This window comes from Rhincodon typus, chromosome 4 (assembly GCF_021869965.1).
Source record: "Rhincodon typus isolate 14 chromosome 4, sRhiTyp1.1, whole genome shotgun sequence".
NCBI lineage: Eukaryota > Metazoa > Chordata > Chondrichthyes > Orectolobiformes > Rhincodontidae > Rhincodon > Rhincodon typus.
The window spans coordinates 65728439-65741620 of record NC_063335.1 but is presented as its reverse complement, the minus strand read 5'-3'; the positions used below and the strand labels follow the sequence as shown (position 1 = coordinate 65741620).

At 38.0% G+C, this 13182-nt stretch overlaps 1 protein-coding gene across 1 annotated transcript in view; it reads right to left on the bottom strand.

Moving 5' to 3' along the window:
• Positions 1 to 6301: 6301 nt before the first annotated feature.
• Positions 6302 to 13182, bottom strand: part of LOC109919505 (peroxidasin homolog) — a 509465-nt gene continuing 502584 nt past the window's right edge. The window contains exons 21-22 of the mRNA XM_048596123.1: positions 10663 to 10776; positions 6302 to 7104 (exon numbers count right to left, since the gene is read on the bottom strand). Of these exons, the coding sequence (XP_048452080.1) occupies positions 6979 to 7104; positions 10663 to 10776 (240 nt within the window). The 3' untranslated portion in view covers positions 6302 to 6978. The remainder of the gene's footprint in view (positions 7105 to 10662; positions 10777 to 13182) is intronic.

Here is a 13182-nt window from a genome sequence, read left to right as displayed (position 1 = left end):
TCTCCCCCTGGACTATGACTCCATCATTGAACATTAGGCTATACTTTCCATGAATGTTACTGGCTTCGTTTCCTCTGGAGATCTTCACCTGAGGTTCCACCTCATAGTCCACCAAAACTACACCACCCACTTCTACTTCCTTCTCAAAATCCACAAACAGAACTGTCCTGGCAGATATTTTTTCAGTCTGTTCCTGCCCCACTGAACTGATTTCTTCCTATCCTGACTCTACTTTTCACTCCTTGTTCAGTCTCTTCACATTTAGACCTTCAGAAGAATCACAAATATAAACCATTTCCACAATTTCCAATTCCTCTGCATTGGACTCCTCCTCCACCATGGACATGCAATCTCTCTACATGTCCATTCCCCATCAGAGTGATCAGGTTGAGAGGTATGGCTTCTAACAATCTCAATCAACTTCCTTTATGCAAGGTATGATTCTGACTTGTAGAGGGTTTGGCCCCTGGTTTTCATTGATTTTATAAGAGCATAAAAATTAGGAACAGGAGTGGGTTATTCAGTCCCTTGAGTCTACTTGCTAGTCAATAAAGTCTTGGCTGATCTGATGTCACCTTAACTCTACTTTCTTATATGTCCCCAATAACTGAGGTCCTCCTTATTGATAAAAAAAAATCAGTTTAAACCAGCCTTGAATATATTCAAGGATCAGCCTCCACTGCTTGATGTGAGAGAAAATTTGCTGCATTTCCTGTGCACTTCCTAGATTTGAACCTTTTAATTTCTCCTTTTGAGATAACACCTAAGCAATGGCCTCCTCCATCAGTAACTAATCCCTTCTCAAATTGAAATTCTTTCTGTTGTTACAAGGTTGTGATTAAGGTCCTTTTTATGTTCAATCAAAAGATGAAATGAAAAGTATCATATCAGATTCAAAGCATTAACTGTTTTTCTCTCCACAGATGCTGCTAAATCTGCTGAGTTTCTCCTGCATTTACTGTTTTGATTTCAGATTTTCAGAACTCCAGTATTTTGCTTTTATTTGACGTTTTTGTATTTTTAAAGGTTTTAAATCTTTCAGTTTATCCTCTTTCTACATATATTGAACTTTATTTAATTGTGTCAGTAAGGTCAATAGTTTGTGTTAAATTTTGTCTTTGCTTTTCTAACACTTTGTATCTGCATCTTAACTTACACCCGATCACCAAGTTAACAACCATGGATATAGACAGTGTTGAAGAAATACACTTGTCTCTTTTTGTAAGCCAGCAGTGTTGTTTTCTATGGCCTGGTTTTCCATGATAAAAAAAGTTAGGGCACAGCCCTACAACTCTGCCTTCTACATTCTTTGAAAGGTTGGGATTGTTTCTCCGGTTTTGTTTTTCCCTTTGTCTTTTTACTTTTTTTCATTTTCTTATATCTCCCCTTCCTCTTTTCCCTGTTGATACAGCCTATTTCCCATGTCTACTGTGATTCAGAAGTCTGTGTGTTAACTTATAATCCTGTTTTGAACCATATTCAATGCTATCTATTCCTCTAGGTGTATTCTGCAACTGCACGCTAAAGAGTGTGATTAACTTCTGTGCTATCTCAGCACAGACAAGACCATCTAGTTCAATGGTAGATTCCATTAACCCTTAAAGGTTACCCTGAAGTCTCAATTCTTCCCGTGGCAAATTTTAATTTGTACTTGTGAAATTCTTTTACACCATCTCTGATAATTCATTTGGCATGGTTTCAGTCCTGTTCATGTTCAAATGACTCTTCTCAGGCTCTCCAACTAAGTGGAATGTCTCCCTCACTGTCGTTTGGAATGTTTGAAGATTCCTCTGACTCATTTATAATTTTACTGGGTGTCTGTACCTTTTCAACCTGTTGCAACTTTATAAAATTTTCGAGAAACTGTTGAGTTTATGCAGCCTTACCCTCCAGTGTGAGAGATCATTTCATCATAAATGGTCGATACCCAGCATGGCAAACATAGGTTTAAACCCGCCGTTACCAGCCCAGTAATGAGTTACCTCTCGAAAAAAAAATTGCCCTAATGGCACCTCAATGCTGCCTCCTTGGACTATCACAGGGGAGTTTGTTCTGTTTCTGGTTAGAAAACACTCAGTTCTTGCCAGCAGTCATGTCTGTAAACAGCCAGTGTCTCAGAGAATGTTAATTTGTTTTTCCAGCTCATTTGAAACATTACGGACCATCACCCCTGAAAAGGTTCCTTCTTTAGACTTGCACAGAGATTTATGGTTTTAGTGACCATGGATATGGACTGTGCTGAAAGAATGCCTGTGTCTCTTTTTTGTATGCCAGCCACGTTATTTCGTATGCTTGGTTTTCCACGACTGAAGCAGACCAGGTTCAGTTCTGTTTGTTAGTCAGGTTGGCTGACTCTTTCTTGTCTCTCCTGTGGCTGAGATATTTGCAGACTGGAAAGGATCAGACACTTAAATGGTACTTAGTGATCATTAGTTAACAGGATGGGATGGTTGATAGTGTGGGAAGGTCAAGCTTGGGCTTTCCCACAGAACATAATTTTGGGAGAGGCAGGAAGGGTGCAGGGGAGGGATTGAGACACCAAGTCTTGCCTCCTGCCTCCAGACCCACTGACTCTGAAGGCAGCTGAACATTCTAACTATTATGACAACAATCCCCTGTTGTCTCCTCAATAACTTCAACCCTCCCTCAGTCATGCAGAGTGAGACTGTTGCTTACTTTTCTACAAAATCCAACTCCCAGGAAAGCAGCTAAATGGGAAAACATGCCAGCAATTTTTTTCCCTAAATCTTCCTGGCCTCAGTGCTTCCAAACCCATCTCCAGTGTGCTGGGAAATTTCCCTCCACAGTTTCTCACTGAGGTTTGGGTATGTGAATTTCACTTTGTGACCTCGTTCAAAGAGCACTTCTCAACACTTTTACCTCCCTATTCTAGCAGTTTGCTCTGCTTCGTGTTACCTCTGTTCATCCCTGTGTCATTCAGTAGTGCAAAGGGACCTACCACACCTATGCCTGGGGATAAATGGTTTTGCAGAATCCTTGAAGCAAGGACAAGTTCTTCAACACCTGCTACACCACTCACTCTGGAATTCAGAATTTTAAACAACTATAGAAGCTACCAGATCAATCAGAAACAGACATGAAGTTAAGTTGATGATCCCATGAACGGTGCACATGGTGAGTCCTTCTAATTGCTAAGTACCTCTTCAAATGTATGAGGTTAAGAAGTGCATTAGCTCAAATGTTTGGCTCCAAATGGAATTGTTAGTCTGAGTTCAGCATTATACACTAGTTGATGTCATGATTTGTTTACTGTGTACACTTCAAGCATGTATTTCCTACACACATGCTAATGCCCTGTGTACACTTCAAGCATGTATTTCCTACACACATGCTAATGCCTTCACTAAGATAACATTTGGAGTATTCGCCATGGTTGCCAATAAAGGCAAAATAGCACCAAAAAACTAAATTTACAGGGACAAGTTTCATGGCCTATGATTCTATTCCATGACCCTTTTTTTTATGATCTCTTTTTTATGATAACCCACTGGGTGGTAGGGGTTGCGGGGGGAGCATTTTGGCATCAGAACACTTACTGCTTTGGTCACAGGTAGTGCAAATAATTACTTACCTTAGTTATATCATAAGTTGTTGAGATAAAGCTTTTCACCTTTATTTGTAATACAATAATATGCTACATTTGAATGCAATATTCCAAAAAAGGCAAGTCAAATAAAGATTGCATGTTTCTAAATATTTCCAAGAAAGTACCACAGCTGCCACTCTTTAAAATTTTTTAATGGTCTCTATTTTGCTGACTACAGACAAAAATGTATTCACTGAAACATATTCAGTATCATTTTCAGAGATGACGACTTACAGTATTATTGTACCTTTATAAAAAGTCACCTAAAACTTGTAGTACATGTTATTGTACATATCAGTCATAACTAGAAGACAGATGGCTTTTTCATTACATTAAAAGAAATTCTCTTTACAGGTGTTTTGCCACTGGCAAATGTCGTTGAAATGAAATGGCAGATTAATCCTTTTACGCACTGAAATTCTTTTAGAATTTGCAAGTATTAACTGTCAAAAATGGGAAAGTACAGATGTTATTGCACAAGCTAACAGGATAGAAAGAAACCACTCAGCTGAACATAGGCATACTTGTCTTCCCACTCTACCTAATCTATTGCCAAATTGGTCTACTTTTTTTCCTCTGCCATGTCCATCTAGTTTCCCTTAAATACACCAAAGAGGGGAAACCTGGGTTACGTGGATTACTATCAATGAAGGAGAGAAAGCTAAAATGCAAATTAATGATAAATATCAGTTGTGCTTAGCAGAGCACTCTGATTTCTGAGCATATTGTGGGCTCAAGTCCCATTTTGGTTACTTAACCATGAAAAAGGACATAAAAGACCCGTGCCACAGTTTCAAAAAGGAGAAAGGAAGTTCTCCCAAGTACCTTGGCCAATATTTATCCATTCGTCAACATCAAATATCAAAGAAAAAAAAAACTTTCCGTATTTAAAACTGTTCGTATATATGAACAATGACTTTAATTTTAAAAATGCATTTGAAAATATAAACATCGTATACTCTAATGGGCCACAGCAATGCCTGATAAAGTTTTTTTCTTTATCCAGATTTTTATTTGGATGTGTGCATTGAAAGTTATAAATAAAATTAAAATTTAAAATACAATCACTTCAGACTATGTAAAGATGATTACAATTTTCAACATAATTCTGCTACAATGAATGTACAAAAGAATTGATGTATTATCGCTGATACCAAATATAAATGATCACAAAAATTGTTAAAGCACCATGAGTCTCGGATACCAATCTATCCATAGAAGTGTAATGTTTTAAAATAAAAGTTATTTTTCAAGAAAGAAATGCACTGTTCTGTAGCTATAAATTTCACATATGTGCAGTACCATAGGTCAAAGCATATACAGGTATGTAAATTGCTCTTAAAGCTTGAGAAATACAAGAGTAGTAACATATATTTAAGTGACATTTCAAATATTCATTGCTCAATGTTTAAAATTCCAATTACTTTGTTAACAGGTTTTAAAACTGAGCATTTCAAGTGTTACATCAGATCATTGATACTATACTTGAATTGTTACAAATCTTTATATAAAATTAGAAAAGAATAATACAATCCAACAACAATCCAATTTTGAGGCAAAATTATCAGCACCATATTTGTGCACAACACATCCCTGGCTTTAAAAAGGTGTGAGGTACATTTGGTAGAATGAAGAAAATGGGTCTTTACACAATCACCATCATGGCTTTTGACGTTCCCTCAAACAATACAATGAGCGCTCAGATGGAAAATACCAAATGGTTCGTCTTTGGATAGTGTATGTGAAGACAACACAATCACTTCTCAGTGAACATTACCTTAATATTTATCACTGCTTTAAAAAAATAAATTAATTAAAATGCAAATCATAAACTGCAGTATCTGAATAATGAATTTTAAAATGATAAGGTACCTTGACAATGTGATAAATAGTGATGCTTTTCAAATAAATTCCAAATCTTTTATGCCAAGAGTAAAATATGGTGATACTAGAAATCTAAAAAATGAATAACACTGGAGGTATTCGGCAGAACATGCAGCAGTGGTGAAGAGACAAACAATTGATGCTGCTTGGCCTGCTGTGTTCATCCAGCTCTACACCTTGTTATCTCAGATTCTCCAGCATCTGCAGTTCCTACTATCTCTGAAACAATTGTAACAGGTTGGTTTTAAGGAGTTTTTTTTAGTGATACTGCAAACATTTGTTGTCATTAATCACCTGAAACTGATAGCAACCTCTGACAATGCACGGGCACAATTAAGTGTGAAAATTTTGTATGCATTTTGACTCAACCTGTTCAGATATGTTTCTAGCATAGGTGGGACTATGAACCTAGGTATTCTGGCTCAGAGGCAGGGATACTACCGCTGTGCCACATAGCCCCTGAAAATTCTGTAAGCAATTCTCCTTTATTCCACAAGGTATGCTGTTGAGGTGCCTACACACTGCAATCAATCAGAAATCAGTGAACTGACAAGAACTTTCCTTTACGTGTTTAGACTCATCCTGAAGAAATTGCATCTGATTGAATGATGTGGCACTGGATTTTGTGAAGATTATACTAGGTTTTATAATTACTGCTGCACAATATTTCCATTGCTAAAAACTAATTTTACATTTGTGGAACATCAAATGTCTTCTTTATGTTAACATAGTATTTGTTAAAAATAATATCTTGTTTATATTTAGCTTCTGACTTAATTCAATGAATATTTTCCAATCATTTATTTTGATATTTAAAATTTAATTAAAATTGAAGGATCATCAGTGCATTTTAGTTCCTAATTTGCTTTCTGTGAGAATATATCAATATGACTACTGCTTATTCTGTTTCTTGGCATCAGCGTTGTCGAATGCCTGGAGGTTCTCTTCAATTATAGCACCAATTTCAAATCAACATTGGGAAAAGGAAAGTCCCTCAGTGCCACAGAGGTTGCTAGATGTTTGAGGTTAGCTTTCTTTAAGGACTAAAATGATCACCATTACTTCACCACGAACTACAAAATCAGATCAACATTTCAGGCTTTCATCAGAACCACATATATTCATCAAATTGTAAAGTTAACTTCAATTCTCTTCCCTCAGAAGCTGCTCGGCCTGCTGAGTACTCACAACATTTTCTTTTTTAATTTTTACAAAAGGTTTACAATGTGAGTAGTTTAATATTTGAATAATTCCATAAATTCATTACAGAGGGCTAATTTAACCTTTGTTTAAATTGATTTTTTTTCTTTCAAATGAGACATTGCTTAAAGTGAGCAAAGGGACTAGTGCAGTGTGCCAGCAATGGCCAACATGTGACCAGAAAGTTCATTCCCTCCCTGTCTTTGTTATCCAGACATCAGTAGACATTGCAAGAGGCTGATAAACACGTCTTTTCCCCCCCAAGTACTGCATTCTTTTTTCCAGAACTAGGCAAAAAGGTCAATTTTACTTGCTGACTTCATGCAGACAGGGCAACACCTCCCTTTCTTTTTGGTAGATTTGGAGCACTTGAGACGGGGGCATTTTTCCACATAGCAGGTCACCTGGCCATTCTAGAAAGAAAGAATCAGCAGAACTGTTAAGACTTCCTGCCAGTTGTATTAACCATCACTGACCACTGGACATTCTTGTGGGAAAACACCATTTCAATCATAGATTTAGTCATCAATTCTCATTTTGCAAGCACGGTTCACAATGGACATCTATTAATAATTACTTTTTGCCATATTTGTAATCAAGTGTATATGAAATCTGAATTATTCATTCACCAAGCTAACGCTTTATGGTCTATTTTCAAAGGGATGATATTCCTTTGTCTCGAGAGATTATATGACTGTGTTAATTGTCAAGAATGAATGACATTGATACCCATAGTCAAATCATGAGGAGACAATTTGTAATTGCTGACTGTCTATTTGTTTCCTGAAATATTGTGAGCTAGTAATAAAAAAAATGTTGTATGGGAATGTAATTCAGTTTTCCAGATTCAGGACACATTAATCCAACTTTCTGATATGCCTGCAAATGACCAGTTTTTAAAATATGCAACTTCAGACCTTATGTCATTTGAAGATTTTAAAGTATAATTGCATGGGGCATGAGCCAGGTAGTGCTCACAAGTTGGAAGAAGACTAATATTCTGTTCATAAAAAGCATGTTGGTGGACATTGAACAAAAAAATGTCAAACTGCTGTTGATCTCAGTGTGGGAGTTAGATATCCTGATATGGATCACACCCGGAAGTAGCTACCCACAGTGTGATGTTGCTTCTTGCGGAATACGATTCATAGGAAGGATGCTGTAGAATTTGATTATAATTATAAATTGATGAGATGACTATCCTGCCCACCATACAACATGCTATCAATTATGGAAATGGAAATCGGAACTGAAAACTGGCCCAGAAAGAACAGTGAACTCATTGAAATTCTGGTATGGCAGTCAGAGGTTCTGCAGGCCCTCATGACATTGACAAAACCCACCTAAAGCATGGGACCATAAGATGTAGGAGCAGAAGTAGGTCATTTGGCCATCAAGTTTAATTTAACATTCAATGAGCTAATGGCTGTTGTCCTTCAACTCCACTTTCCTGCCTTTCCCCTTGATCCTGTCTGTCTACCTCAGCCTTGAATATATTTAATTGTGAGATTAGACAGGTTTTCAAAAAATCATGAGCAGGCTGGATAGACCAGATAGGGAAAAGCTTTTCCCACTCCCTAAAGGAACAAGAACAAGAAGGCATAGATTTAATGTGATCTATAAAAGAGACAAGAGTGAAGCGAGGAAAAGTTTTTTCACTCAGCAAATGCTTAGGATATGGAAAAAGACCCATGGGATTGGGAAACAGCCAATTTAACACCTTTATGTAGAAAGTGATGGAGGAAGAAACTATGTCAGTTAGCTTAACACCTGTCATTGGTAAAATGTTAAGAGTCTATTATAAAGGAAGTAATAGCAGAGCATTTATTATACATGTAAAGTGATTGTAATGAGCTCTGGCAGGTGGACCTCATAGAAAATGAGTTCCCTGATTAGGGCTGTTAATCTGGTCCAATCAGGGAGCCCTGGCTGACAGATAAGAACAGAGTGTCAGAGATACTGCTCATTCTGAGATCTGGCTCTGAAGGAGCTGGATTAGTGTCAAGGACTCTCTACATGTAAATAAAGGGTGACTTGGTGACAGGATACTGGCCTCTGTGGAGTCATTTCAGTACATACTATAGATAATATAATCAAGCAGTGTCAGCATGATGTCATTAAGGGAAAATCATATCTGACAAATTCATTACAATTCTTTGAAAAGATAACAAGCAGGATAGGTAATAATAATTTCCAAATGGTATTAATAAGGTACGACATGCAAGGCTACTAAAAAAGATAAGAGCCACGATGTTGGGTTAGTATGTTAGCATGGATTAAAGGTTGGTTCACGAACGGATGACAGAGAACTGAGATAAGGGAGGCATTTTCAAGATGGAAACCTGTAAAGAGTGGAGTGCCACAGTGCTGAGGTCATAATTATTTACAATACATATCAATGATTTACGTGAGGGGATTCAGTGTAACTTTAAAAGCCAAGTTTACAGATTACACAAAAATAGGTGGGAAGGGAAGTGCTGAGGATGACAGAAAGAATCTGCAGAGGGGTAAAGACAGGTTAACTGAGCAGACAAAAACTTGTCAGATGAAATATGATGTGGGTAAACATGAGGTTATGCACTTTAGCAGAAGGGCTGAATATTGTTTAAATGATCCTGCCCCTTGGCCCCTTGAACCCAGCCACTTGACCCCATCAACCAATTTGCTGAGACCCCTGAACACTGAATAACCTGGGCTCCCTGACATGGTAGAACTGCTTGTAGTCCCAGAAGCACAATTACTTCCAGCTGGTGCTGCTGTGACCACAGAGCTGCCAGTCATCCAGTTGGCTGATAAAGAGGCAAAAAGTTCTCCTTAAAGCTATTCTTGCTGCTCCCAAAATTAGATTGCTGAGGACAACCGTTGGGTTCATGGTGGACTGTCCTCAGGGTTTTCTTAGCACGAGAACCATGATGCCCTGTAAACTTCAGCATTATGTAAAGCTATGTAAAATTAAAAGACAGAAATTAGGAAACTAGACAATCTCATTTAACAGATTAGGCTTATTTTAACAGTGACACCAACAGCTTTGAAATAAATTGGTTAATGTCAGAAATAAAGTAATGCTGGTTGTAACATCTAGGACCAGATATTCCAATTACTATCCAAACAGATTTGACTGATGGCATTCTTCTTCAAAAATAATTATTTACCTATCAGTGATTTCTTCAGCTATGACTTTGAGTGTGGCCTGTTCCAAATGTGTCTATCAGAGGCAACTGGGGGGAAATCCACTTGGCACACAGTGGCATTGTAGGCCTGGTCACTCACCTTTATCATAATACTTGCTGTCTTATTTCCAGAGTTAAAGGTCTCAAATACACATTGACTGTGACTGACCATGTAAGGTACTTAAAGTAGGTGCACAGGTAAGGGGTTGTGTGCCAGGTATGTAACAGTGTGCTACAGTAAGATGGGGAATTGAGTCAGGATCAACAGGTTAAGGGTGGCTGTCTGCTCCAGTAGGATTGTTTCAGGCTTGTGTCAGCTCCAGCAAAGCTGGGCTAGATTAGGTCATGGTGCGACTGGAATGGTGTCAGCTCCAGCAGGGTTAGATCAGGCTTAGGGCTGTGGTTGCATCCAGTGGGGTTTGGGGTGTCAAGATTCAGGAAAAATTGTAGTCGGGCATTCCATCATAAGTTGGGCATGCAGTTTAATAATTATTCAGGATTCAGAGCAGTTTCTTCAACCCGTAACTCATGCTGGGTGATCATTAAAAGAGTCAGAATCCTCCAAATTCCCCAACATTAATTGGCTTTATTGTCAGGAATTATCAAACAGAATCTTCAATTTCCACAGAATCAACTGCACTGGGAATTAAATTGTCCAGATATGGCATTCCAGTTGACACTGCTCCAAAGACTCTGTGGCCATCAAAATTGCTGGACCACCAAGTATTACAAGCCTGTGAGGTGACTGTTTTAAAATGCTCTGCTTGAAACAAATAACATCACCTGCAACTTTATACATACTTTACAATAACAGGTAGTGCAGTCTTCCTTTTTCCAATGATCATTTTCATTCCTGTGATTTCCCTTTTCATCCATGCAGCCATTCTGTTTCAGACGTGATTCGAGTTGATTGATCTTTAAGGAGAGATATGCATGATATAAGGTAACTAAAGTAGTTGAATTCTTACTACTCATTATTATACATATCAGAAATGATTAATGCAATAAAAATTGTTGACAATTGTAATCCTCCCACATATCACCCAAGCCTACACCTGGTTTACTTTAAAAGAACAGCATTACTACAAGGATATATTTTCTGGAACAATGAGACTGAGCAATTTCACTGGTTCTTTAGTTTTTCTTTTGGGTTAACAAGGGCCTTTCTGTTTGCTTAGTTTTGCTCTATTGCTGCATATAGAATCTGTCCTACATATAATATATAAAATATAGTATTTAAGAAAATGTCACAACATTGGGACCCTTGTTGTATTGCAAACCAATCTTTTTTTGACAGCATTCAGCACTATAGAGGAGGCAATATTTCAATTCAGTTCACTTTTTCAATAGTGCCAATTCTCTCACTACCTTTTGCACATGCCTTTTGGATAGTCATACCCCCAGTATCGTAGAATTGTTCCAATACAAAAGGAGGCCTCTGGGACTACCATGTCTGTGTCAATTCTCCAAATGAGGAACTCCCCCAGTGGCATTCTCTCACCTTCTCCCTTTTCAGATAATAACCTAATTCCCTTTTGAATGCTATAATTGAACTCAGTTCCAACACACTATCAGGCAGAAAAGTGCAGATGTTCACGACTCACTGTGTGAAAATGATTCTCGTGTCTATTTCTTCTTTTCTCAATCAGCTTATCCTCTCATTTGTAATCCTTTCATCAGTTGTAGTAACTTTTCCCTATCTACTCTCTCATTAGATCACTAATATTTTGAATACCTCTATCAAATCTAATTTCTTCAATTCACCTATGTCACTGAAGTTTCTCAAATCTGCGGCCATTCACATGGATCTTTCCTGCAGCCTCTCTAATGCCTTATCATACTTCCTAAAATTTGACAGAACTGGATGTAATAGTTAAGTTGTTTTATGCAAGCCCAATGTAAAGTCCTTGCTCTTGTACTCAGTGCCTCTATTAGTAAAGTCTAGGATACTATATATTTTATTAAATACCCTCTCAAATCGTTTTGCAACTGTTAATGACTTATGGTACATCTGCAATGAGGTCCTGAACTCCAATTGGAATTGTAGCCTTTATTTCATAACACAACTCCGTGCTCTTCCAAAATAAATCATTTCACACTTTTCTGTGTTAAATGTCATTAGGAATGTTTTTTGACCCAACATTTGAAATTTGAAATAGGAGAAGATGTGGCACGTTGGGAATATATCACTCTACTAGTAATCAAGGGTCTCAGGTTAATGCTCTGTTAACACAGGTTTAAATCTCACCACAGCAGCTAGAATTGAAAGCTAGTCTCAGAGTAGTGATCATGATAACTATTGTCACTGGGGGAAAAGCCCATCCGATTTACTCCAGACTGACGTAGTTGACTCTGAAATGACCTAGTAAGCCACTCTACTGAAAGCCCTGAGTGAAAGTGCTTCTCTTACCAGAGACCTCCACATCCCATGGAAGTGTAGAAAAAGGAATTGCTGCAATACAAAGTGTTCAACAAAGTACCTCACAAAAGGTTAAGCCAAAAGATAAGAGCCCATGGTGTTGGAGCTAATATATTGACAGGGATAGAGAATTGGCTAATGGACAGGAAGTGAGTGGGAATAAGGTGTTCTTTTTCAGGTTGGTGACCTGTAACCAGTGGGGTTTCACAAGGATTAGTGCTGGGACCGCAACTGTTTACAGTAAATATGAATGCCTTGAAGAAAGGAAATGAATGTACTGCAGCCAAATTTGCAGACAACCCAAAAAGGTGGAAAGGCAGGTTGTGAGAGGAATACAAGTGGTTTGCAGAGAGATATTGATAGGTTAAATAAATGGACAAAAAGTTGGTAATTGGAGTATAACATGGGAAATTACATCGTTGTTCATTTTGAAATGGTGAACAACAGAACAGAATCTTATTTAAATGGACAGATACTGCAGAAAGCTGCAATGCAAAGAGACTTGGAGATAATTGTGCACAAACCACAGAACGCTAGCACACAGGTGCAGCAGGTAATTAGAAAGCCTAATGGAATGTTAGTCTTATTTCAAAGGAATTAGATTAAAAGAGAAGGGAAGGCTTACTCTAACTGTGCAAGGGGCTGGCGAGAGCACAGCTGGAGAACCATGGGCAGTTTTGATCCTCCTATGTGGCAAGATATCATTTTATTGGAGGCAGTTCAGAGAAGGTTCACTAGGATGATCCCTGGTATGGAGGAATTGTTATATGAGCAAAGGCTAAACAGGTTTGGACTCTACTCACTGGAGTCTAGAAGAATGAGAGGTAAAAAGGCAAATGGAATTTTGTCTGCCATTGCTAGAGGGATGGAGTTTAAAAACAGGGAGGCTATGCTGCAGCTGT